We start from the raw sequence: 23,315 nt of genomic DNA, 5'->3' as shown, positions 1-23,315 counted from the left end.
GACTCGCCATGCTCACTGACCACCCGCTGGGCGAAACAAGTGCGAAACAAGTTTCGCACACAAGTGCGAAAAGTGGTTTTTCAACACTAACACAAGTGCGAAAAGTGGTTTTTCAACACTATCACAAGTGCAAAAAGTGTTTTTTCCACACTAATACAAGTGCAAAAGTGGTTTCCTGCACCAACACAAGTGCAAAAAGTGTTTTTTCCACACTAATACAAGTGCAAAAGTGGTTTCCTGCACCAACACAAGTGCGAAAAGTGGTTTTTCAACACTAACACAAGTGCGAAAAGTGGTTTTTCAACACTATCACAAGTGCAAAAAGTGTTTTTTCCACACTAATACAAGTGCAAAAGTGGTTTCCTGCACCAAAACAAGTGCGAAAAGTGGTTTTTCAACACTAACACAAGTGCGAAAAGGGGTTTTTCCACACTAATACAAGTGGAAAAGTGGTTTCCTGCACCAACACGTGCGAAAAGTGGTTTTTCAACACTAACACAAGTGCGAAAAGTGGTTTTTCAACACTATCACAAGTGCAAAAAGTGTTTTTTCCACACTAATACAAGTGCAAAAGTGGTTTCCTGCACCAACACAAGTGCGAAAAGTGGTTTTTCAACACTAACACAAGTGCGAAAAGTATTTTTTCAACACTAATACAAGTGCAAAAGTGGTTTCCTGCACCAACACAAGTGCGAAAAGTGGTTTTTCAACACTAACACAAGTGCGAAAAGTGGTTTTTCAACACTAACACAAGTGCAAAAAGTGGGAAAGTGCGAAAAGTGCGAAAAGTGATTTTATTTTTCAGACAATGATTTGAAACATGCAACCATGGAATCGGCCACCAATACTACGCCTACTGTCCAGCCTACTGTCCAGCCTACTGTTTCATCATTGGAACGCAGATGTATTCTTCACATCCAACGCAGTGCAGACAAGAAAGCTCGTCCAGACGTTCTACCTTTCAAGGATACGCAATGGGAAGCAGTAGAAACAGCAGCAGCTAATAGACGGCAAAAGCAACATTTCCAGGACTCTGTCTATTGTGGTGTAGTTCAGAGATTGCCTACGTCTCCTGCTGAAATGGATGGTTACCATGTTTCTTGTTACAAGAACTTTACCGCCATCTCATCCCAAACGCCGCCTGTTAAAGCCGCCAGTGATGTTCACCGTAGCAATGCCCCACATTTACGTCCATCCAAGGAGTCGGCACCTTCTACATCATCTGCCGGGATTTTGCCACCTGTTTGTCTATTCTGTGAGAAAAAGATAAAACGACTCAAAGGTGGAAGCGTCGAACTGTTGGGAAGATGTGAAACCATTGAAGCCGGTGTATCGATCCAAAATGCAGCAAAGACATTAAATGACAGTAAGGTTATTCCAAAAGTAGTTGATACGGATTTAATTGCCAAGGAGGCCCACTACCATCATTCATGTAAAAGTGCGTATTTGTTGTCAGCCAATCGAGTTTCCCAAAAGGACACACGTGAAACAAAAACGCCTTCTGAGACCAGTGTGTTGGACATTTTTGCATACATTGAGCAATCTGTAATAATAGACAACAGACCTGAACTTCTTAATTCTGTATATGAACGTTATCTTGATATTTGTTCGGCATCCGCAGAAACGCCCAGGGGAAGCGCCTTCAGCTTCTCTAGGACATTGATGAGTCACTTCAAAGCGCACATAAAGATACAGAGTTCACTTGGGAAAAGGCTTGGAAACATCTTATATAATGCAGAAACCGCAGATGATGCAATTCGTGTTGTATATGATTACACATCTACTGATGAGAGAACAATCGCCAAAGCAGCATTGCTTTTGCGCAACCAGTTGCTCAAGGTTGAAAAGGTCGACCTTCCTGAATGTCCGACATTGGAGGATTTAAGAAACGGGGACTCGTCACCCCCAAAACTTGTAGTAGATTTTTTCAATATTTTGTACGGAGGGCTAAAACCAGAGCGATATACAGAGTCAGTAAAGCGCCGCGCAAATTCGTCTAGTCAGGATGCCTTGTTCATTGTACAACGGGGTCGCGCAAAACCTGCAAAACATGTAGCTCTTGGTATGAGTGTTAAGTCGGTCACTGGCAGTAAAAAAATGGTTCAAGTCCTGAACAGGTTTGGTCACTGTTTAAGCTACAACACATTGGAAGAAGTTGAAACTGCCACAGCTGAATCCATTCAAGAACAGAAGCTTGCTTGTCCAAAAGGAACAGTCGTAGGTAAACCAGTCGGATTAGCCTTCGACAATTTCGATGAGATGACTCAAACCATGTCTGGAGCCAATTCGCTGCACGATACCATGGGTATTCTGTACCAAAATGTGCCAGCACCTGATGAAGAACGTGAAGCATCTGCTGTCATGGCAGTTTCAACCTCAACTAGTGCTCGGCAAGTAAAGACAGGCAAAAGGAAGAGAACCCTTGAGAGTACAGATACTGCACTCCAGCCATATAGGAAGATACCAAAGATGACGAAGTTCAGTTACAAAAACACTGCAGTCTACAGCCTTCCAGATGTTAGCAACAAGGCTCGCCACCTGGACCTCGTGTGGATGATGAGCCATGCCATTGGCAATGATGTATTGCCTATTATGTGGGTTGGGTTTAATGCAAGCATTTGCAGTGACCACCTTCCAAAACAAGAGGTTCTATATATGCCAAACTTACGCCAGCCTATCACCAGCCTAGAGGTCGTGCAGGAGACTCTCCTCATCACGCAGAGGTGTGCTAATGAGACGGGACAGAAATACGGAATAGTCAGTTATGATCTGGGCGCAGCCAAGCCGGCACTTCAAATACAAGTGACTGAGAAACCGAAATTTGATAACATTTTCATAATGTTAGGCCCATTCCACATCGAAATGGCTTTCTTCAAGGCTATTGGGAAACTCCTGTCCAACTCTGGAGGACCAGAAATGCTGACTGAATCTGAGGTACTTGCAACCGGATCCTTAAACGGATTTTTGACGGGGAAACATTTCAACAGGTGCAAGAGATTGCACCCCATACTAGCCCTTGCTCTTGAGATGCTACACTTCTCATCCTTCTTAGACTCTTACCCACACAGAGAAGAAACAGAAGCATTGATAAGCAGCATTCAACTGACCACGTGGGAGCAGCTTCAGTCTGCTCTAGACTCGGACGTCTTCAAAGCATGCACAGCCGCGTATGAAGCATATACCCAAGTGACAAGATCTGGAGGCCATGGTGCAACCGCCCAGTTTTGGAGAATGTATATAGATTACATTCATAAATACCACGAGCTCGAACGGGCGATTCGAACGAATGATATCGATCTCTATACATACTCACTGACCGGACTCATTGGACTGTTCTTTGCTACAAACCATGTAAATTACAGTCGGTGGCTGACAAAGTTCCAACTCGATTTGATGAACATGGAAGACAGCCATCCTGGCCTACGTCAAATACTGGAAGCAGGCGTCTTTACTGTACGACGAACCTGTTCATACGATTATATTCAGTACGGTACATATCCAAAGCATCCTGACAGGGAATTTGTAATGTTTTTGAAATTTTAAGCAAAATAATGTTAGGAATGTTGGATAAAACAACATATATACAATCATGTTGATGTTTGAGATAAATTCAATAATTTTTCGTTGATATAGTTAGTTGAGTTTTTACATACATTAAAATTTGTTTTTAGTTCAGGGTAATTAGCTTAAACATGTTAAATAGTTTATAAGCGATAGTCAGAGATAAAACAGCAATATCGCTAATAGAGTAAAAGTTAGACATTAGGTATTAATTTTTATAAAATTAACATTAAAAATTGTTTTTTGTTCCGAGATTTGAGATTTAATTGTTGATGGGCGGTAGAACCAGGACGCCAATTTACTACATGACTTACTATGATCTGATTTTGAAGCATAATTCATGCATACTAAGTACATTTTTGTGTAGTTTATAAAAAAATAAAACATTGTGTTTGTATACAATCTATGTTTCTCCTTTTTGTCAGTGTGCATTCTTAAGTGGGTTAATACATGAAATGGATACTTAAGAATGACTGATCTTGATTTAGGATGACCTAAGGAATACATTGCCATATGTTTCATGGATGTACTCAAATTGTGAATTAAAAATGCTAATTAGCGTTAATTAGCATTAATTAGGTCGTTCTTAAGCGACCTAATACACAAATTGAAAACTTAAGAATTGGGAATTCTGATTTCCACTCCTATAGAGAACATTTTAAGACAAGTTTGAAAGATGTACTCAAATTGTGAATTAAGAGTCACATTTAGGGGTCTTTGGTGGCGCCCCCTGGTTGCTGTGCAGAATTGCAGAACTTAAGAATTGCCTTTTTGGGGTCTCCTATCATAGATGCATATATTCCAGGCCTCAAACCTTTTGTACTCGAGATGTGAAACAAATGTTTCTGGGCTCCCGCACTATATGAACAGGAATGTATGGGGGAAACTTTGCCTTCAATTTGTTCACAGCTTTAAGGGTTTCAATGAGAATACTGATGTGTTGAAAACATGACGTAACATTGTCGAAATAGCCAAGAGAGACTGTCAGCTTTTATGAGGTAGAAGAGCTGTTGGGAGAGCTGTTCATAGTGTGTCAGAGATTGCAGAAGAGTTAGGAGAAAGGGAAGGATGAGGCAGGCAAAAGGTTTGATGGTGATGGGATGAGGCACAGTGAGGGGTTGTTTGAGGGGGGCAGAGGAAAGCAGAAGGTTGGGGGAGGTGGAGGTATGAGATAGAAGGGAGACGAAGTGGGGAGGAGGCAGCTTTGGGGAGGAGGGAGGAGAATTGGAGAAATAAGGTAGGGGGGGAGATTTGAAGGGGAGGGGTTTGGGGGGGATCTTTGAAAGGGAGGGGCGAGATGGAAGTTTAGAAGGGGAGGGGAGAGGGGGGAGATTTGGAGGAAAGGGCAAGGGGGGAGAATTGAAAAGGAGGGGTGACGGGGGAGTTTTGAAGGGGAGGGGTGAGGGGGGAGTTTAGGAGGGGAGTTATGAGGGAGAGTTTCGAAAGTGGATGATTAATGAAAAACGAACATTTATTACAAACTGGGTTTATTGTGATTTTCAAGTCAGAAATCCGTTTAAAAACGATAGAGGAGGGGTGGAATGACGGTGAGTTTAGAGAATGTAGGGAGGAGGAACTGTAATCGATTGAATTTTTTTTTGACGTGGAATGCATTGAAGAGGAGTTGCTGGACTGGACTCGTTGCTGGACTCGTACCGGGAGAAGCTCTCAAATGAGGACCTTCTGGTACAGGAGAAGGAACACCAGGTGGATCTTAAACATTATAATTTAAATAAAATAAACCACTGTAATTGTAAAAATAGGACAATAAGATGAGGATTGAGGCAGCACTCACCCTAACCTCTGCCTCTTATAATGGGAAATTAGTTTTAATTTACATGTTTTCATTTACAACACTTGCACAACACTTAGGAGGATGACATTGGGGACTTCAAGACAAGCCCATCGTGGGCCTACAAGTTCATGGCACACTATGATCTGTCAGTTCGACGACGAACACACATCTCCCAACATGTACCCGATGACACGGCTGAAAAGACTATGCGCTGACATACGACTCCTACATCAAGCTTCACCGGGAGCATGAATTATGATTAATTTTTTTTTGCGGGTGAAAAACAGGGTTGCGGTTAATACGCAGTCACGGTTAATACACCAGAAAATACGGTTATTCAAATCGTCTTTTTAACATAATTTTTAGCATTTAAACGAAAGAGTAGCAATTTCAAAATGGTTACCATATTTGCTGTGTTTCTGGATGCAAATCGGACTCACGGAAATATAGAGGAAATACGACAAATATCCATCGATGAGAGATGTTGGGTTTGTACTATTTCATGTTAACAGATTACAGAGTTGTCCGTGGATATATAAAACACACACGGACACATGCGCGCGCACACACGCGCGCGCACGCACGCACGCACACACACACACACACACACACACACACACACACACACACACACACACACACACACACACCAACTTTTAGCAATGGATGAAAATAATCTAGTATACTTTATTTTGTGGTCCCGGAAGTAAGCAAGCTGTATATTTATAACTTCAGAGCACGTAATACGTACTCAACTGGCCTCAGCTCCCAGAGCACTCTCCCCTCATCCCCCCACACTCCCAACATGATTAATAGTAAATGTAATCATTTTAAACTTACCCTGTGCATTTACAAGCCCCAGATATGTCCATCCCATCGGTATTCAGTAGCACCCAATCCAGACACACAGTCCATTCACTGGTAGCGGTCCATCAGGCGTTTGTGTAGCAGATGCCCATCCACTTGGGCCTTGTACTGACCCACCAGGCCGGGAGTTTGTACAAGAAGCTGTCCATTTGGCGATCTGAGAAAGTTCTCCAAGTATTTAGTTGTGTAGAGGAATCGTTTTCTGTCAGGTACCTATCCAAGTATTTTCGACTTCTATGAAGCTTTATAAGCCATTTCAGGTAACAATCCTTATCCAGGACTCACAATGTATTTTATTTTGCCCCAAACTTGGCAGTTTCCTCAGGTTTCTGTGTATGCGGACCTAACATTTTGGTGTGGATTACATTATTTTGAAAGTCACGTATTTCAGGGAGCTGCTGGTGCTTCTTTAATTGACTTCAATTGAGCTTGAAAAAAAAAAAATCACCATCTGCTCAAACATGTAGAATATGTCTTTCAATCCTGACAAATCTCACACTCTTACGAAGTCTCTCCGAAAAGACCGACTGGACAACCCTCCCATCCACTTTCTTAACAATCTTCTTTCAGAAGTTCAATCATTCATGCTCCTGTGTCTCACTATCAGCCATGATCTTTCTTGTGCAAACCACATTTCACAGTTGGCCTCCAAAGCCAACTCCAAACCCATCCCTGACTGGGCATCCTCCATCTTAAGAAGTCCTTCCTTGACACACCTGAACTCCTATCCACCTACAAGGCCTTCATCCGCAGCTTGATAAAGTACTTCTTTCCCCTCCCCTGCTTATCACTTTTACTGCTATACAATTTTGCATAGATTTATTCATTTGTTCTGGTAATTACCTTCGCAAAAGCGGAAGGTTATGTTTTGATCGCTGTGTATTTATTTGTATGTCTGTGTGTGTGTGTGTATGTTATTCGCATAACTCAAAAAGTATTCAACCGAATTGCATGAAATTTGGTGGGATGATTGGTTATTATACGGGACACATTTGATTAGATTTTGGGAGCAATCGGGTCAAAGGTCAAGGTCAAGGTCACGAAAAGGTCAAAATCGTATTTTTGTTGTTCTGTTCCCTACACTCCCATGCCAAGTACAGAACAGTAGCTGCGGCGAAGGTATGCGCTCTACCGAGTGCCCGTTCTAGTTCTCATTGTACTGCATGCTAATTTTCAATTGGAAGTATTTATTAATGGCTATTTAAAGAAACTCCACAGCCCAAAGCCTTGCATTCTTGCAATGACACAACTAGGCAGCTTTTCTCTTTTTTTTTTTTTTACAAAAATGTGATGGACAATTGTCTTCCACTGATAAACGGAATGTTTGCAAAAAAAAAGAAATAACAAAATTTTCAACTGGAAGCACAACATACCAAGGCCAACTTTGGGTCCAATGGGTTAAATGCAAATCCTTACAGCTTCCAAAGTAAACTTTTTTTCTCAATACAAAAACTCTAATAAAAACTATTCCAACAATACGGATTAGTATCCCTTCGGGTTTGCATGTGGAGCGTTCCCATCTGAGCCCATGGCTCATGATGCTAGGAAGCCAGATTAAAATCCCTTATTCTACTCATGTTTGTTCATTGCCTATGGAAGTACACTGATAACTACCAATATCTTTGCTCTGCATATGATTTCTGTCCAAGCTCCACTCTGAGCCATAGATCATAATAAATGTATAAAATGAAATGTAAATAAAAACCCTCCCATTGTTCAACATCTCGGTCCCCGAGAGAGATTATGGAAGAAAATGATATGTGGGTATTCAGCTGAAAGTGGACACATACACTGACTTTTTGTGAATAACATGGTGAAGATGAGTTGTAAGATCAACCACCCACCAATCATAAACGGTCATGAATAAAAATGTCAACAGTGCCCTCCAGGAAAATCTGAAAGCGGATTGCACTGCTTACCAAACTGCTCAGCTTGGGTTCTTCCAGCAAGACTGCTCTGGATATATAATCTTCCCGAATCCATATGTAGATGCAATAATTAAATGACAGTTGATTGAAGAGATTGCCTATCCTCACAATCAAGGCAGCATTTGACAAAATTGGGCACGGAAAAGCCAGGCTGAAGCCAGGATTAACTGGGATCATGGAAATAATCTTCCGATTGGTGGAGTCATACCTGACACACGAGAAGAGGGTTGTGTTTGACAAGGACAATCATCACAACCCCAGGAGAGAACTGCAGGAGTTCCTCATTGCAGTGACTTTCCCTTGCAGGTTCTTCAGGGCCAGCCACCATCAGAGTAATCTTTACTGCATTATAGATTCCAGTAGTAAAGCTGTTTAATGACGTTAAGAACCATTCATAGCACTTTCGAAAGTGAACCAAGACATTGCCATCTGCAGCAAAAAGGCTTACAATTGGCAAGTTATATTCGCACCTGAGAAGCGTCAAATAATGATCATCCCAGCCAAGAAAGACCCCAGCCGGATGCCTGTTACTTTCAATGGCACAAGCATACAGAACTCTACAATGTTAATGTCTCAGATGTCGCCATTGATCAAAAAGCTCAACGTGGCTATTCACATCAACAGTCACAATAATATGGCAGGTGCTGGGCAAGTGACACCACCAGAAACCTTTTTTTTTTTTTTTTTTTTTTTTTTGTATACTGAATCGAGGCTCGTGAAAGAGCTAACATTTATTTCACAAACAAATCAACCAGACAAACAAAACACACAAAAAGAGGGAGTGGAAGACATGATGGGGAGAGAAGGGGAAGCACACAACCACAACATTTGAGAGCAGGGAGAAGTGTGGGAGGGAGAGGACTTGGGGGCAGGAGGCGTGGGAGGGGGAGGGCGGGGGGGAGAGGTATAAAACACAAGGGGACCGAAATTAGCGGGGGTAGAAAAGATCAAGGTTTTGGATGGGGGAGGATAAGAGATGGTGGTGAACAGCTGTTTTAAAGACCTGGAGGGTGCAGTGGGATTGAAGAGAGTGAGGGAGTTTGTTCCAGAGGCGGGAGAAAAGAGGAATGAAGGAGTGAAGGTGAGCAGAAAGTCTTGATTTTGGCAGTTTAACCATAAGAGGGTTGCAGGCAGATCTTGTGCGACCTGTAGGAATATTTGGGGGACAGAGCCCAGAGAGGGCTGGGGGGGCAAGGCCAGAGAGGAGTCGGTAGAAGACGGAAAGACCACCAACCTGCCTGCGGTGAGTGAGTGAAAGGCCCTTGGAGTTAGCTTCATCGCGGGAGATTCCAATGATTCTGAACGCTTTGGTTTCAACAGCGTGAAGACGGGCTAGGTGTGAGGCAGGAGCACCAGACCAGAGGGGAGAGCAGTATTCCATAGAGCTGCATATGAAAGCCTTGTATGTGGTGAGGATCTCAGGTGTGCCAAGGAAGGACTTCGCACGACGGAGGATGCCCAGTCGGCGACTGGCTTTGGAGGCCAGATTTGAAATGTGGTTTTCCCAGGAAAGATCATGGCAAATAGTGAGACCCAAAAGCTTGAATGACAGAACTTCTTGGAGAGGATTATTCAGAAAGTGGATGGGAGGGTTTTCCAGTCGGTCTTTTCGGAGAGACATCGTAAGAGTGTGAGATTTATCAGGATTGAAAGACAAGTTCCATTTGTTTGCCCAGTCTGTGATTTTGTCCAGGTCTGCAGAGAGTGAGGAGGCTGCAGACTGCCGAACTGAGGGATGAGGAATGGAGCGACAGAGCGTAGAGTCATCAGCAAAGAGTTAGAGAGGATTTTCAAGAGAGTCAGAGAGATCATTGATGAAGACCAGAAAAAGCACAGGGCCCAGAACACTACCTTGGGGAACTCCAGCCTGAACAGGAAGAGATGAGAGAAACCCATTCAGGGCCACACGTTGACTACGGCCAGAGAGGAAGTCCGCCAGCCATGCGTGGAGATTTCCATGGATACCAAAGGAGGAGAGTTTGGTGAGCAGAGCAGGGTGCCAGACCGTATCGAAGGCACGTGAAATGTCAAGGGAGACAGCTCTAATTTCCTGTTTGGCGTTGAGGACCTCCATCCATTGTTGAGAAAGCAGAAGCAGCATGTCCAGAGTAGAGTGACCAGGTCTGAAACCAAATTGATGATCAGAGATTAAGCCATTGGAGAAGAGGAAAGATTTCATATCTGAAGCAATGATGGATTCCATGACTTTGCTGATAATTGGGAGAAGGCTGATTGGTCTGTAGTTGCTGGGATCTGTTTTTGCACCTTTTTGTGCAAAGCGGTGATGTTGGCTGATTTCCAAGCAGATGGCAGATGACCTTGAGCAAAAGAGAGGGTGAAGAGAACAGAAAGAGGGAGTGAAAGAGCAGAAGAACATGATTTTAGGACCCGTGGGCTGATGCCGTCAGGACCAGTTGCAGAATCAGAGTCGAGGGTTGACAGAAACTTTTCCACCTTGTCAGGAGGAAAGGACACAGAGTCCAGGAGCAGCTGGGTACGACTGGGTACAGAGTGGGATGGGTTTGGGACACAAGATTTAGAGGCAAACACAGAGTTGAGGCATTCAGCTTTTTCATGTGCGGAGTCAGCCGTTAAGCCGTTTGAGGTGAGGGAGGGGATGGAGGGGGAACAAACACCAGAAACAGATTTGACCAGACGCCACCAGGATTTGGAAGAGGGAGACAGATCAGTAAGATATCATAAGATATCATAAGATATCAGATAAGTAAGATAAGTAAGATATAAGATATCATACCATTTTTTTATTTGGCGAAAAGAAAACATTTTTAGAGTAACATTAGATAACTAGAACAGCACTCATTAGAGCACATACCTCCGCCAGGCTGAACAGTTTATGTTTTGTATCCCACTGATAGGCCGGATCTGGATTCGGACCTCAACCAAAATCTAATCAGCTTGTTCTTGTTGCCTACCTAATTCATCCACCAAGTTTTGTCATAACTCGTCCACAACTTTTTAAAATTTCATGTGATATATCGCTTTTCACCTGATCTCTCAGTGGTGAAGAATCACTTAAGATTAAATAATTATCGTATCTGATTCCATATTCAGATCTTCACCAAAATCGAATCGATTCTTGCTTGTCACACACCCAACCGGTCCACCAAGTTTCGTCTAAATACGTCCACAACTTTAAGAGATATCCTGATAATATCGTTTTTAGTCATGTCTCCCAATGGTGAAGAATTCACTAAAAATTCTACTAGCCGGATCCCAATCCAGATCTTCACCAAAATCTAATCATTTCGTCCTTGTGACATACACTACCTCTCTGCCAAATTTCGTCAGTATCCGTCCACAACCTTTTGAGATATCCTATTCACAGACAGACAAACAAACAGACAGGGGTGAAAACATAACCTCCACCTTCGGTTAATTTAAACAACCATATTAATTCAAAACATCCATATTAATTAAAACAACAACGTTAACTATTGTGCCATAAGCGTTAAAGAAACCACTGCAACTGTGACAAAAGTCCAAATCAATTTGTGCAAATTGTAACCATCAAGCGGAGGACAAGAAATGAGAGAAGGGCAAAGAGGAAGATAGAGTGTTACGGATTCGTCACTTCCGTTGTTGGGGTTTTCCTCCACTTGAAATATTTCTGATTCTATGTACTATTATTGTCTTCCAAAGGTTTATTGTTTATGAACTGTTTTCAAAAGGTAAAAAGAAATAATGTTTTAAATTAAACCGGAACCGGACGACGACGAGGAGGAAGAATAGGAAGAGAAGGCGGGGGCATGGCGAGTGAAGTCGGACAAGAAGCGGGTAGCTTCCAGCTCCGTAGCGAGCGTTGTTGAACGAAAGTTGCGAGTGAACTTTGAGTTTCCTTGAAAGGAGTTCCTGCGATAGGTGTTATCGCTGGGGATTGAAAAACCTGCATGGTCAGGTTTGGGCGTTGCGATTCTGAAGAATCCTCGCCGGGTCGTGTCGACTCAAGTAAGAGCCGTCGGTTATTTTGACACTCGCGCTTTGCTCATCAAAAGGTCTTGGCTACGCGTCAGTTTTTCACCATCCTGTCGTCTGTCGGGGATGTGTGTGCGCCACGCTGAGTTTGAAGTTTAAGTGGCGGTTCGCCGACTGAACCGGGGCCGTTCACATCTGGAGGGCGCCTTTGGGATTTCCCATTCCGCCACGAGTTTGCCTTTTGTTTTGGACCACATGACTTTTTGCGTCACTTCGACCGCCTACACCTGAGAGCTGCTTCGGCGGTGCGACTGCCCTTGCCATCCGCACGGGAGTCAACTTCGTTCGTCTTGAGGACGGGAATATAGAGACATTGGGGAAGGTCTTTCCACTCACTGGGAACACCGTGAGTTATCCTATGCTAGTTGATGGTACCATCATAAGATGTATTGAGTGTACTTTTGATTGCTATTTGTTGTACCGTTATTCTTGTGTGATTTTTAATACAATATTTGTTTGTTGATTAATCATTGGTGTGGTTTCACTATTGTTTTCTGACACAGAAAAACATATTTTTCTGCCGTGGCTCCTCTCGGGGCTCGGAGGTACATCGTGACCAGGGGGTCGGGGAGGAACACGTATCAGAAATTGGGGGCTTGTCCAATTGACTCGTGGGCTCGCAATTGGGTCTTCGTCCGGGATCAAATTCCCTAATAACATCCGTTCGGGATTGACCCAGATTGAAATTGGGGGCTCGTACTATGGAGAAATTTGGGGCTCGACTTTGCTGATTAAATTCCCTAAATCTTGTACTGTGGATTCAATTCCCTAAATTTCGTCTGGGAAAGAAGAATTCCCTAACATTCCCAGAATTCCCAAATTTGGAATTTTTTCAACATTCCCAAATTTTTCAAAAACAATTGGAAAATATTTGTGTGAAGGTTAACAGGTGTTAACGGATAGTCGCCATGGTGTTTGATGCAGGAAAGTTTGCGGCGTCCCCTAGTGAGGCACAGTTCCAAGCGTTAAAAAAATCGGAACACTTGATATTGGCCAGACATTTTAACTTGGAGGTCCGAGCTAATATGAAGAAAGCAGAGATGCAGACATTGGTGATAGAATCTCTGGTGGGACTAGGAACATGGAAAGAGGTAGCCTTGGATTGGTTACCCGAGGAACAAGAAAATGTGGAGCTCCGGAAAATGGAGATGCAATTGCAGAGCCAGGAAAGGTTAAAAGCACAGGAACGAGAACTCGAGGAAAGGTTAAAAGCACAGGAACGAGAAGTCGAGGAAAGGTTAGAAGAAAAAAGAGCAGAGGAAAGGAGAACTGAAAGAGAACTCGAGGAAAGAAGAGCAGCACAGGAAAGAGAACTCGAAGAGAGAAGAGAAAAGGAAAAAGCAGAGGAAAGGAGAGCTGCAAGGGAACTCGAAGAGAGAAGAGAAAAGGGAAAAGCAGAGGAGAGAAAAGCTGAAAGGGAGTTAAGGGAACGTGACATGGAGCTTCAGAAGGAAATTAAATGCAAAGAGCTGGATTTAATGAAAGAACGGGGAGAGGTACCATCCGTGCCGGCTAGTTCAACAACTAGTCAGAACACGTGGGATGTTGGTAGGCATGTGAGGCTGGTTCCACCCTTCAATGAAAAGAAGGTAGCCAATTTTTTTTTACACTTTGAGAAAGTGGCTCGAATGCTAAAATGGCCTGAGGAGTCCTGGACCATGTTAGTGCAAAGTGTTCTGCTGGGTAAAGCTCAAGATATTTATTCGGCTTTACCGATTGAAGAATGTGCAGAGTATGAGATAGTGAAGAAAACCATTCTCAAAGCCTATGAATTGGTCCCTGAAGCTTACCGGCAAAAATTCCAGAATGCCAGGAAAAGGGAGAGTGAGACCCATGTGGAATTTGCCAGAATGAAAGAAACCATGTTTGATCGGTGGTGTTATTCAAAAGGGGTTGGGAAAGACTTCGAACTATTGTGACAATTGATCCTGGTGGAGGAATTCCAACAGTGTGTCCACGAGGACATTAAAGTACATCTAGAGGAAAGGAAAGTACCAAAGTTGTATGAGGCAGCAACAATGGCAGATGACTATGCCTTAACATACAGGATGAGGTTCCATAAACCTAACTTCCCGCCTAGAGTTCGCCCGGAGAGTTATGATACATCTGGTGCTGAGAACGAAGATTCATGGGGGCGGCCTAGAGATGACGATGAGGACAGATCTGATACCGCGACTCTTAGGGATCAGAGGTCTACAGTTCCGAGACGGACTTATCCTCAGGGGGGCTCGAGGCAAACCACGAGTTTCTCCTCCGAGCCTACTTGCACTGTTTGCAAGAAACCTGGACACTTGATGTCCCGATGTTATGCTATGGAAAGGCAAAATCAGGAGCGGAGTCAGACAAGTACAACTCCGAATGCAATGGCAAATGTGAGAAATCACCCTCAAAAGGGTTACCAACCATTTATTTCAGAGGGGTTTGTGTCACTGGATGGAGACTCGACTAACCAGAAACCGGTTAGGGTATTGAGGGACACAGGAGCACATCAATCTTTGATGCTTGAAGGCATTTTGCCATTGTCAGAGAAGACGGCAACTGGTGTTAGTATTCATCTACAGGGGGTTGGTGGCTGTGTTAAAGCTCCACTTCATGTATCCATTTAGAGTCTGATTTGGTGTCAGGACCAGTCAACGAAGGTCTACAAGCCACTCTTCCTGTAGAGGGAGTATCTTTTGTTATCGGGAATGATTTGGCCGGTGGTCAAGTTTCTGGTAACCCGATGTTTGTTAAAAAGCCTAATATGGAAAGTAACACTACCCAAGTCAGGGATGGAGGCAATGTTGGCAAGCTCTTTGTAGGTGGGCTGAACTTCAAAACAAGGAAAGATGTTCTGGCCTCTGTCTTCGGCAAATATGGCCCGCTTTTGGAAGTGCTGCTGATAAAAGACAGGGAGACACAAAAGTCAAGAGGGTTTGGCTTTGTCACATTTGAAAACACAAAGGACGCCAGAGATGCAGAAAAGGATCTGAATAACAAGGAGTTGGAGGGTCGGACCATAACAGTAGAGAAGGCATTTCATAGGTGTCGAGGGGGCTACAGAGGAGGACAACGTGGAAGTAGTGGTTTTGGTGGTGGCCGCAGTCGATATTACTATGGAGGCTCCCAGAGTTACGGCAGCTCCCGAAGAAATGATTATCAGAGTAGTGGCCGAGAAGGAGACCGCTATTCATGTGACTACAGTGACTAGCAGTCCAACTGTGATTATTATGAAAGTTCGTTAGAGTTGAAGCACTGAATGCTGCGGAGCAGCCGAGCCAAGATTCCTACATGGATTAACCGTGAACTATGGTTAGGAATTTACAGGGGGTTGATGATTTACAGGGGGGGGGGGGGGGGGGTCCTAAAGGCGTCCAGGTAGTGAACTTTCCTTCACGGATTAACCGTGAACTCCACATTCCTAAAGGCGTCCATGTAGTGAATACTTCCAGGCCTCACCACCCAACCACCATGGAACCTGGCTCTCAGCTCGGCCTCCCGGAAAAAGTGCTGCAGATTTGCTTGACTTTGGATTTTTGATCACAACCCCTTAACCTTCATTCAAAAGAAACTAAAAGTAAAAAATCAGAGGGTGATGAGATGGAGTTTGGCTTTGCAGGAGTCCAACTGGGAAATTGAACATGTAATTGTAAAGGGCAGGGACAATGTCGTTGCTGACGCATTGTCCAGAGTGAATTAACTTCTGGAAATCTCTGTGGGTTGTTCGAAGTTTTGTTGCTTTATTTTTGGGGAATATTGAGTACTAGCAGAAGTACCCGTCATTGCCGGGCGGGGGAGAGGAGGGGGAAGGGGAGGGGAGGGGAACGGGGGGAGAGCGAGCCCCTTGGTAAAGCGAGCGATTTTTTTTTTTCATAGCGTCATAGCGTCATAGCGTTCATAGCGTCATAGCGTTCATAGCGTTTCATAGCGTCATAGCGATTTTTTTTTTTTCATAGCGTCATAGCGTCATAGCGTTCATAGTGTCATAGCGTTCATATCGTTCATAGCGTCATAGCGTTCATAGCGTTTCATAGCGTCATAGCGATTTTTTTTTTCATAGCGTCATATCGTTCATAGCGGTCATAGCTTCATAGCGTCATAGCGTCATAGCGTCATATCGTTCATAGCGTTCATAGCATCATCGCGTCATAGCGATTTTTTTTTTTCATAGCGTCATATCGTTCATAGCGTTCATAGCGTCATCGCGTTCATAGCGTTTCATAGCGTTTCATAGCATCATAGCGATTTTTTTTTTCATAGCGTCATAGCGTTCATAGCGTCATCACGTGATCGCTCTGAGCGAATCAGCGCCCACCTGCTCCGATTCCGTCGAGTCCGTGCGCTGAAATGCGCTGAGGTAAATATGAATAAAAAATATGGATCGTCAAATATTTTGAGTTCGGCCATGTTCGTCCCAGGCTCAATGGCCATGTCTATGCCAAATATCAAGCACGTAAGCCTCTCCGTTTAGGAGTCTATCGGTAACATTACACACACACACACACACACACACACACACACACACACACACACACACACACACACACACACACACACACACACACACACACACACACACACACACACACACACACACACACACACACACACACACACACACACACACACAAACTGTGTTTTATATATATAGATTGCAGGAGGAGGTGGTGGTCGACTCCAAGGGATCTGAGTGATATATAGTATTGTAGGAGGGGGTGGTGGTCGATTCCAAGGGATCTGGGTGATATTTAGTATTGTAGGAGGAGGTGGTGGTCGATTCCAAGGGATCTGAGTGATATATAGTATTGTAGGAGGGGGTGGTGGTCGATTCCAAGGGATCTGAGTGATATATAGTATTGTAGGAGGGGGTGGTGGTCGATTCCAAGGGATCTGGGTGATATTTAGTATTGCAGGAGGAGGTGGTGGTCGATTCCAAGGGATCTGAGTGATATATAGTATTGTAGGAGGAGGTGGTGGTCGATTCCAAGGGATCTGGGTGATATTTAGTATTGTAGGAGGGGGTGGTGGTCGATTCCAAGGGATCTGGGTGATATTTAGTATTGCAGGAGGAGGAGGTGGTGGTCGATTCCAAGGGATCTGGGTGATATTTAGTATTGTAGGAGGAGGTGGTGGTCGATTCCAAGGGATCTGGGTGATATTTAGTATTGTAGGAGGGGGTGGTGGTCGATTGTGAGGGATCTGAGTGATATTTAGTATTGCAGGAGGAGGTGGTGGTGGTCGATTGTGAGGGATCTGAGTGATATATATAGATAGTCACGCGGCAAGGAACATCACGTGATCGCTCTGAGCGATCGATTGCAACTCTGCGTCCTGTCGTGGGCGTGGCCAACGTGGCCTCATGCTCCCAGGTGATTGGCTAACTCGAGCTCCAGAGAGCCATAATGCGCTACGTTATGGCAAAAAATATGAATCTAAAGATGAAAGGGAAAAAACCTATGTGGTGTGAATGGCAATGTTCGTCGCTTAAATGTGAAAAAAGGCAATTGCTTTTCGCTCTGAAATACGTGCGAACACGTAACTGAGTTAATGGCGGCAGGGAACATCATGTGATCGCTCTGAGCGAATCAGCGCGCTGCTCTGCGACCGGTCAGATTCCGGTCATAATATTTCGCGCTGAGATAAAAATATGGTAAAAGCATATTATGAAATAAATTTTTAGGTCAGCCATGTTCGTCCCAGGCTCAATGGCCATGTCTGTGCCAAATATCAAGTACGTGAGCCTCTCCGTTTAGGAGTCTATCGGTAACATTACATATACACACACACACACACACACACACACACACACACACACACAAAATGTGTTTTATATGTATAGATTGTTGCTCACGGGAATTGATGATTTGGGTTGTGAGTTTACTTTTGTTTGTTTAAAGAGTTTGCCTGCAAAGAAAGTTTTCGCTGTGTTCAAACTTTCTTTCTTGAGGGGGGGAAGTGTTCCGGATTAGTCACTTCCGTTGTTGAGGTTTTCCTCCACTTGAAATATTTCTGATTCTATGTACTATTATTGTCTTCCAAAGGTATATTGTTTATGAACTGTTTTCAAAAGGTAAAAATAATTATTGTTTTAAATTAAACCGGAACCGGACGACGACAAGGAGGAAGAAGTGGAAGAGAAGGCGGGTGCGCGGCGAGTGAAGTCGGACAAGAAGCGGGTAGCTTCCAGCTTGGTAGCGAGCGTTGTCGAACGAAAGTCGCGAGTGAACTTTGAGTTTCCTTGAAAGGAGTTCCTGCGATAGGTGTTATCGCTGGGGATTGAAAAACCTGTGTGGTCGGGTTTGGGCGTTGAGATTCTGAAGAATCCTCGCCGGGTCGTGTCGACTCAAGTAAGAGCCGTCGGCCATTTTGACACATGCGCTTTGCTCATCAAAAGGTCTTGGCTACGCGTCAGTTTTTCACCATCCTGTCGTCTGTCGGGGATGTGTGTGCGCCACGCTGAGTTTGAAGTTGAAGTGGCGGTTCGCCGACTGAACCGGGGCCGTTCACATCTGGAGGGCGCCTTTGGGATTTCCCATTCTGCCGCGAGTTTGCCTTTTGTTTTGGACCACGTGACTTTTGCGTTGCTTCGACCGCCTACGCCTGAGAGCTGCTTCGGTGGTGCGACTGCCCTTGCCATCCGCACGGGAGTCAACTTCGTCTTGAGGACAGGAATATCGAGACATTGGGGAAGGTCTTTCCACTCACTGGGAACACCGTGAGTTATCCTATGCTAGTTGATGGAACCATCATAAGATGTAGTGAGTGTACTTTTGATTGCTATTTGTTGTACCGTTATTCTTGTGTGATTTTTAATACAATATTTGTTTGTTGATAATCATTGGTGTGGTTTCACTATTGATTTTCTGACACAGAATAACATATTTTTCTGCCGTGGCTCTTCTCGGGGCTCGGAGGTACATCATGACCAGGGGGTCGGGGAGGAACACGTAACAAGAGAAACACTCAATGTGCATGTGGTGAAAATATAGTGTTGGGAATACTTATGCAAACATTTCTTCAAGAACAGCAAGAAGCACATAATTAGCACAAAGTAGTCTCAATGCATGTTTAGCTGCCTAGAAACCTTTGCTGACTTTGCCTCTCGTCAGCAAAGTTTTGCAGGCAGCTCGACCTCCATTGAGATGTTCCGCAACATTGCTAGACAAACACGAGGATACGATCCAGGCAATGGCAGATTGAACTCCTTGTGAAAAACTACAAGTCAAACTGACAAACATTCAAAAAAATTTTTTTTTTTTTTAATCCGACCAGATATGCCTCAGAAACATATATAAACAATCTATAACAGAAATGTCAGTCAGTCAGTGTGTGTGTGTCGTTTGTTATTATCTCCATTTGCAGGTTTCAGCAGGTGGAATGGAGTCCTCCCAGGACACAAAGTACCCACCTCCTTTCGGGAAGGCCTCGGTCACACTGGATCGTACGTTTTCTGGATCGTGCGATTGGTGGCAATTTGGCCGAGGTACGACCAATCGGCAATGTTTGCTACGATCTCCATTTGCGATCGCATACTGCGATTGCTCTTAAGACTGGTGGTAGGTCATCGTATGATTGGTGGTACGCGTGGTCGTGCGATCACCAACGATTGGAGAAGATCGATCGCAAGATCAATTGTAGGTAATCGTGCGACTAGTGGTGGCGATCAGCGACCGATCGTACGATCAATCGTGGCGACCTGCGACCACTCGCACGATCGATCACAGCCAATCACAGCCAGTCGCAGCCAGTCGTGAGATGGGTCGCTCGATCAGATCTAAAGGCTCGCGATCGTGCATCAGCATCAGTAGTCACCTACCGCTCAAGGAGTACACTTCGTCGAACTTTTCAACTGAAACTATAATTCGCTATGCCTCTCAAGAAGGAAGCTGTGGCCTGGCAGCTTAGTTCTGCACATTACTTTATTGTGTTAAAGATTTTACTTTGACAAAGAATTTTGTTTGTGTATACATGTATTGATTTAATTTGTATTTAAAATAATAATTTTTTCCATTGTAATATAAACCAGTCATTTATTACTCAGACCATACACACACAATAAAGACAACTAATTATTACTTTTTCTCCTGACATACCATGAAATAGCATGTTTATTGTACAAGTTCATTGCAAAATAGATATGCAAAAATAGATCATACACATAGCATATAATATATGATACACATATCAAGAAAAAAAAAAAATTCCAACATTCACACAACAGTTCCTAGATCATGTTATCCTGCCATGGGACACTGCCGACGTTGTAGTAGTGTTTGAGGTAAACACGCACAGCCTTGGCGAGCTAAAGACTGCGAGCTGCGAGCTAAAGACTGGTGGTACCACCAATCGTAAGGTCGTGCAACCAGTCGGGACAGGTCGTGACTGGTCGCACTACCGATCGTGAGGTCGTACGACAGGTGGCACCACCAATCGTCAGGTGGCAGGACCAGTAGCACGACCAATCGTGCGACTACTTGACCCACGATCAGGCACAACTGGTGGTGCGTCCATGCGCGACTGGTGGTACGACCATGTAAGACCTGTCTGCGACCTCTTACGATTTGGAATCGCAGGTCAGAAGTTTTGAACATGACCATCGACCTTGCTGCGACTGATTTTGCTCTGGCGATCACCCACGACCTCTGCGACTAGTCGCGCGCTCTTTCTATGATTTGCCCGCGATTCCAACATTTTTTGGTCGCAGGCCCGGTGTGACTGGGGCCTAAGGGATCACGGTTCATGGACTAAGATGTTCAACTTTGTCAGAGTTTTGCTCCAAGGTCTCTTTTTAGGATCATCGCCAAACCCCGGATTGCCTCCAGTTGTAGTTCATTTGTGGTAATATCCTGGTGGAATCCCGACGTCCTTGAGGCATTCCACGCTTATCACGACCACCACAAACTAACGGACCAGAGCCTAGATCTACAGTAATCTATATACCCTCCCTCCCCCAGAGGTTAATAACATTACCCTTCCTGTCGCTCCCATAGGGAGTGGGTGTACTAGTATACATAAATGTGGTGCTAGTTGTATCACCTGTATCACCTGCACTTTGGCCGGGGTGCCAAGGTACATGTTATAATGTTTGTTTAAAGGAAACAAAAACTTTTTTCCTATTAAAAAAAAATAGACATCTCTCAACAGATCAGGAGCACAGAACGCATCAATGGATATATTCCTTTCCACAAGGGGTGGCCTAGCAATACTTGTACTTGTAAAGCCAATGAGTAGGGTTGGCTGATGCCTTGATTAGCAGTGGGGTTGCTGACACTGATTCCTGCAGTTGCTATACTTTTTACAGAGTGAGTGAAAGTGACAACAGTGAACAAGGAGTTGAATTGCATATATATATCATATCTATATATATATATATATATATATATACACACCAAGCGCACTAACCTGCATCTTCGGATAATCTCACGTCAATGGGACTGAATTAACACAATAAAAACGCAATAACCAAAGCAGGGGATTAAAGCTGCGCACACCTTTTAAACACGTCTCCACCCACTTCCTCTTTATAAGTTTATTCCCTCAAACATTCCTTCCTTCGACATATTAACGTTTTCGAATGAAAAACTCGCGTGTGCTCAAATATTTCTGACACTTAAAGGACTGTCAGAAAACAAAGCCAATGCAAACCATGAAACGAAAAAGAAAATTAAACTTCCTCCGTACTGTACGACTGTCACTGCCACGAACTATGTCGCCATGGCCGGCTTATTACCGCATTACGTCACCTCCAGAGAGAGAGAGAAAATGGAAATAAAAGCTTTCCCTTTGTCTTCTTCTTCAATGGCCACAATTATTCCCAAGTTCTTGTGGGGTGGCTGGGGGGATGTTTGGCCCAAGTCTTTCACGAATCCGCTGGCCAGGCCTGACGTTGGACAAAGTACTTGTAATGTCAGGAATTTGTAATTTGTTCAGGATTCCGGCGATAACTCGCTCACTCTTCTCGAAGGACACAATAGGAGCTTCACCGTCCACCAACTTATGCTGGCAGACAGCCTAGACAGGACGTCCAGTGAGGTTAACGTCTAACCGAGAGAAGGCAGTCGGCTCACACATATTGATGAATCACGTGACCTACCTGTGAAAAACTTTCCGTTCGTCTAAATGTTCGTATTTTGTTGTCACCGAAGATGGACAGACGTTTACCGTCTGTTGATGTTTTCATTCATCTGTTGGTTACTTATTTTGTCGATCTTTCCTCCACCGCTTGATACCTCTCTTCCAGGACCTCCATACTGTCTATGACCAGGTTGAGTTGCCAGATCATGCAGCCAACACGTCAGAGACTTGCTCCATATTCGTCTTTTTGACTTTCTTCCTTGGAGGAGCGTAACCACCTACAGCTTACCTTTATAATAGAAAAGTAAACAGAGATGAAATTAAATTTGTGGATATTCATGACTGGTTACTTTATTAACTAAGGTACGGTACCAATATGAACCGAGGATTGGTACTTGAATTGTGTCAAATGAACTAATGCAATTTGCCTGCTTTTCATTCAATTGGATTTTTATGATGAGACAATAATTAAAATGAAAAATCACTCATAGAGAGAGAGACACTTGGCAAAAGACAAGTAGAATGTCACTCAGTAGGAGTAGAGCATCCTTTTGACCTCAAAAATAGTTGGTGGTAGAATTCAGTGACCTGATATACAAATCTTCTTTAAAGTTTAAGTTAATCGGATGAAAATTGACAATTTTAGAAATTTGGCCTATGCTGTTGACCTTTTGGCCTATGTTGACCTTTTGGCTGATGCTGACCTTTTGCCCGATGTTGACCTTCTGGCCTTTTCGCCAATGTTAGCCTTTTGGCCGATGTTGACCATTTGGCCCATGTTGACCTTTGGGCCAATGTTGGCCTTTTGGCCGATGTTGACCTTTTGGCTGATGTTGACCTTTGGGCCAATGTTGGCCTTTTGGCCGATGTTGACCTTTTGGCCAATGTTAGCCTTTTGGCCGATGTTGACCTTTTACCCGATGTTGACCTTTTACCCGATGTTGGCCTTTTGGCCGATGTTGACCGTTTGGCCGATATTGACCTTTGGGCCAATGTTGGCCTTTTGGCCGATGTTGACCTTTTGGCCGATGTTGACCTTTTGGCCAATGTTGGCCTTTTGGACAAATGGCCTTTTGGCCGATGTTGGCCTTTTTGCCAATGTTGGCCTTTTGGACGAT

At 44.0% G+C, this 23,315-nt stretch overlaps 1 protein-coding gene across 7 annotated transcripts in view; it reads right to left on the bottom strand.

Annotated features, from left to right (window-relative positions):
• The window catches only part of DNPEP (aspartyl aminopeptidase), a 126,221-nt gene extending 103,729 nt beyond the window's left edge, over positions 1–22,492 (bottom strand). Inside the window, exon 1 of one of the 7 annotated variants that reach the window (XM_068124281.2) lies at positions 22,217–22,492. In XM_068124281.2, coding sequence (XP_067980382.2) covers positions 22,217–22,303 — 87 coding nt within the window. In that variant the 5' untranslated portion in view covers positions 22,304–22,492. Of the gene's footprint in view, positions 1–21,525; positions 21,823–22,216 lie in introns of those variants that run through there. The other 6 variants (XM_068124306.2, XM_068124290.2, XM_068124298.2 and 3 more) reach the window with 6 other exon arrangements.
• Positions 22,493–23,315: the final 823 nt, after the last annotated feature.

Source organism: Myxine glutinosa, chromosome 1, assembly GCF_964187855.1.
Source record: "Myxine glutinosa chromosome 1, kmMyxGlut1.1, whole genome shotgun sequence".
Classification (NCBI taxonomy): Eukaryota; Metazoa; Chordata; class Myxini; order Myxiniformes; family Myxinidae; genus Myxine; species Myxine glutinosa.
This window is presented reverse-complemented; position numbering and strand designations above follow the sequence as displayed.